General features: G+C 33.9%; 1 protein-coding gene across 1 annotated transcript in view; it reads left to right on the plus strand.

Annotated features, from left to right (window-relative positions):
• Positions 1 to 488: 488 nt before the first annotated feature.
• Positions 489 to 4,689, plus strand: part of LOC108576558 (fasciclin-1-like) — a gene marked incomplete at its 5' end in the record, with an annotated part of 27,039 nt that continues 22,838 nt past the window's right edge. The window contains 2 exons of the mRNA XM_017939572.1: positions 489 to 619; positions 3,411 to 3,507. Coding sequence (XP_017795061.1) covers positions 489 to 619; positions 3,411 to 3,507 — 228 coding nt within the window. The remainder of the gene's footprint in view (positions 620 to 3,410; positions 3,508 to 4,689) is intronic.

The following is a 4,689-nucleotide window of genomic DNA, read 5'->3' on the forward strand; positions in this document are numbered from 1 at the left end:
GATTTTTCCGTGGAACGTAATCCGAATAAATGATACGAGATTTCAAAGGCCCCATAGAAAAATTCGCATATCAATTGCTGAATCGCCAGAGAAAATGCAGTAGAAATTCATACGTATTGCACAGTAGATTGAAGATTTCGATCAATATAAACTGTATATCGAGTCATTTGAAACTATACGGCTGATCCTCTCATAGACACCAATGGAATGGGCTTTTGAACGTGGATATACTTCGTCGGTACGATCCCAGAATATTGCAATATCGGAAGTTACTTCCTTTACTTCTTTGAATTTGCAATTCACCAGTGTTATGACACGTATAATTTCAGTGCTGCAACATATTTGCAGATGGAACATAATAAGTTTTATTCATAGTAATTGCAAACCAATATTACATGTATATTCGTAGTCAATAACGTAAGATAAATTAGAGTATTCTTCTGTTTCGATATCTTAATTTACGAATGTATCGTATTAACATGTTTCAGGTTTTACACATAATAAACGAAGTACTCGAACCAGTACGCTCGAATTCCGCAGAAATGCCAATCTACAGCCCGAACGCCTTCGAGTTCCTGAATCAAAGTGAGAATCTCGATTTGGGCGTCCATCGTGTTCGGTAAGCAACACTTCTTATTTAGTGAAACGATCAGTCGAACATTTTTATAGTAAAATACGTTTCTGTTCGGAGTCATAGTGAAAATTAGCTTGAAAATCCTATGTCAAAATGTTTCCTCGCATAACACGCATGTTACCGTGTGAAATTCTGCTAATGCAATATGACCAAGTGTTTAAATAAAATTAAGAAAAGCATAGTCTTTGGTATTATTGTTTGTAATTATTTGGATCTGATTGAATTATAATTATAATTTAAAAAACAAAATGTAATTTTTGTGTAATTAGACCTTTTGTTACTCAACGCTTCTTGTAATAAAAAGGCGAATGTGTTTATTATTTCTTATTACATTCATCGTTATCGAGCGTGAAACATCTTATCCCCTTTTTTTATTTATCAGCGTTCCTTATAACTTCTTATCACTTATCAAGAGTAGTTTTTTTTCGCCTCACTGCTAAGTAAAGCACGTTCAAAAAGTCCGTCCACGTTCACCGGAAGATGAAGATGGAACCAACTTTCGTAGTTGTTTCTTAAGTAACTTCGATGCTCACTTTGTCAAGCTTTATCGATATTTAAATGCACGGTGCCGTGGAGCTTGCCATCTGAGTAAGTAAAACTTGAGTGAATTAGCTTCACCCTTCCGAAACTTCTTTGAGCTTCGCTGCATTTCATTTCCCGTTCGCGACGAACAACGTTTTTACTTATACCTCCCATGTGTCGGTAACGTTTTCTATATACCCTCGCGATGATCATTTGTTAAATCATTTTGCAAGAATTCATCATCTCTGGCCCGTGAATTGTCGTCTTTTAGCTTCTTTCTGTTTTTTCTATCATACTTGCTGCGAAAGCCTTTGAATTATGATGCTCAATTTGATTTGACAAGTGCAAATACAGTAAATTCTCCACAAGTGTCAGTCCGCAAGGAATCTAAACCTGACACTCGTAGAGTCAGGGACTACGTTTTCGAGCCTCGCGCCCGCCTTTGTAGTTTGCCGAACGTAGACAAGGACAGCGAATAAAAGATAAGGATGAAACGTGAGTCGAGGCAACCAAGCGATTTAAATACCAACTTTTTTAATTTTACGTCTTTTTATCCCGAAATTTTTCTTCAAACACGACATAATTTGAACAACATTTACTTATTAACACGTTCACTGTCAAGCCAGATATTTCACTGCATTGAGATAAAACAGACACCCTGTATTAAATTACATAGAGTCGGCCCTACATTTGACTGACACTTGTCGAATCGGCCCTACATTTGACTGACACTTGTAGAATCGGCCCTACATTTTTTTTCCCGTGGGACAGTGAACGTGTTAATAAGTAAATGTTGTTCAAATTATATCGTGTTTGATCTCATTTTCATCAGAAAAATCTCACCAACATGTTAAAAAAAATTTCAGATGAAAAAAAGTAAAATTAAAGAAATGATATTTTTCTATTATGAATTGTCGAACCGTGAAATCTGGTAAAAGAAACCGATTGGTGTAGCGTTACACGCTTGACTGACAGCGAACGAGATAACATAGGCGTAGGACCATCTATACTGACACTTGTAGAATCCAAACTGACTGACACTTGTAGAGAATTTACTGTAATTTGGTCATCCCAGAAGTTCGTGCCAAATTTTACAATTCAGTAAGCGTTTTCTCGTTCCACAACTTTTTTCTATTCTTTTTTTTCTTTTAGCAAGACTATTACGTCGCCACTGTAGAAGTTCCTTGGATTTTCATTAAAATTATTTTCATTTTCGATACGAACTTATGGGATGACTTGGTATTGTACTTTCATGATATTTTCGAAAAATTGTGTAAATAGTTATTTGTAAACTGTGTAATAATTTTGTAATTTTTAGTGTAATGATGTAGTATAATAACATTTAATGTAAAGTTAGTAGTTCCATACAGAAAGTACATTACATAGAATCTTACTTTAATGCAGAACAAAATTAAGTCGTTTATTATTGAAAGAGTACATGTTCTGCTTTATGGCAAATACTGATTTTGACAGATATGTGTTGTCCTCACAGAAAACAAGACCTCCCTTCATACAGTTCACTAGCACTTCCAATTCCTTCGTTTTTAACGAAGCAAGAAATCCGATTAATTTAAAAAAAAAATGAAGACATTCGAAAAATAATATAGTATATCCCAGATGAACATGTTAAATTTTATAACATAATCCCACATTGGTCAGTTACAGCTAATGATGACAGAAATGATAAAATAAAATATAGTAAAGTGTTTTTTCAGCATTGTATCTTGTAGTAATTAATCTTATTTTAATTAATCCTTGTTTTTATGTAACAAATTGCTTATTACTATGATTACTAACATTTTTTATCTTTTACAGTGCCTTTACTTAGTAGATCTAATTGTAAGTGTAGATATAGAATTTTTTTTTAGCAAGACACAGGTTTATTATTAAAAGGACATATGACCACATCTTATTTTAGCCCTCTTCCTTTTATTTATCTGTGAATTAACTTGAATAAACCTTTAAATATGCATAAAATCACTTTCTTAAAATAACTATAATAAAAAAATTACACGATATTTCATAGTTTTGGTGAAAAAGTGTTTTTCGTTGTTTCTGCACAAACACAATTTCGTGATCTTGTGCCTTTTGAAAATTAATTAAGTCATTTAATGTATTTTTTTATCTCATACACATACGTCAACTTTCAAAGTGTCGCGTTTTTGCTTACCTACTTTCTGCCTGAGCAAATATAATCCAGCGAAATACATAATATTAAAACTTTGTTCGGTTAACGAATCCAATTTTCTTGCAGCATCTTCCGACAGCGGATTGTGAAGGAAAAGAAGGAAGAAATCTTCAAGGCGGACGGACGTTACACCTTTCTTATCCCCGTTGAGGAGGGTTTTCAGGTAAGCTGCTTAGCAACCTTCTCATATCGATCATCTCGAAAGGATCTTAATATCCTCTGTTGCGAACCTCTGAAAAGATTCAGGCGATGCTACCTCGTCCTGCTTGTCGTCAGAAGTGACAAATTCTGATCGATTACGTTTACGTTGAACCTGGAGTCCATATATCCAGTGACGGAGCTAACTGAGTTACCATAATCAGTCTCAATAATTGTTTACCAACGTAACAGTAGAATACCTAACATTTATATAAACGCGAATTTCTGAAACAAGTTTTACATTCATTTTTCAGTTTTAATTTTATTAAATTACTTTACTTACTTTACCTACTTACTTTACTTACTTAGTCTGCTTACATACTTTACCTACATACTTTACCTACTCATTTTACTTTCTTCTTTACTTACTTACTTTACAGTCTCTGTTTAAATCAATTCAAATAATCAGCATTTAACAATTAACCCTTTCGCTACGGCAGATTTTAACGCGTAACGAGGATGACTGACGATATATTTTTAACCACGGCTGCAAAATTGCTTATTTTGGCTGTATCGTTTTGAAATTCGTTTCGTTAAATTAAGGTGGAAATACTTGAAATATAGAATTAAGGATTAAATTAGACTAGAAGCACGCCAAAGGCGCGAACTGTACAGTGTGAGTAAATTTTCAAAGCGCCTACAGGCGCCAATAGTAACGAAAGGGTTAAAAGACCGCTCACGAGACTTCTCGTGTTTCTGCATAAAGAAAGTTGCTTTCAAAAATACCATACCCTGCGGAACGACTAGACTTATTTTAGTAAGTTCACTAAAGATGTCAATTTTTAATTGCCTACATTTGTTTTTCATTTTCAAACGAGAAAATCACCGGTCTTGAAGTAAAGCTACGGGAAATAGTATGCTGTCGTTTAAATGTTAAGTTACAATTTCTTTCTGCGAATTAGAAACCCATGAAATATATTCAGCTCATAAGTTATAGGGCACTTATTGTTACTAAATTACAACAAGAACAAGTTTCTCTTGTATTTTAAAACTGAAAGTAACACTTACTAGTATGTTACATCCCACGGAATGTTCAGTAATATAGTTTTCCTGAGACCTCGCGAGAAATCTATCTTAAGAAATTATTCAGTTAAAATCCAATAGACATTCGGTGAATTATAGAAAGGAAGTGTAACTATGTAACTCA

This window comes from Habropoda laboriosa, unplaced genomic scaffold (assembly GCF_001263275.1).
Source record: "Habropoda laboriosa isolate 0110345459 unplaced genomic scaffold, ASM126327v1 scaffold424, whole genome shotgun sequence".
In the NCBI taxonomy this organism is placed as follows: domain Eukaryota; kingdom Metazoa; phylum Arthropoda; class Insecta; order Hymenoptera; family Apidae; genus Habropoda; species Habropoda laboriosa.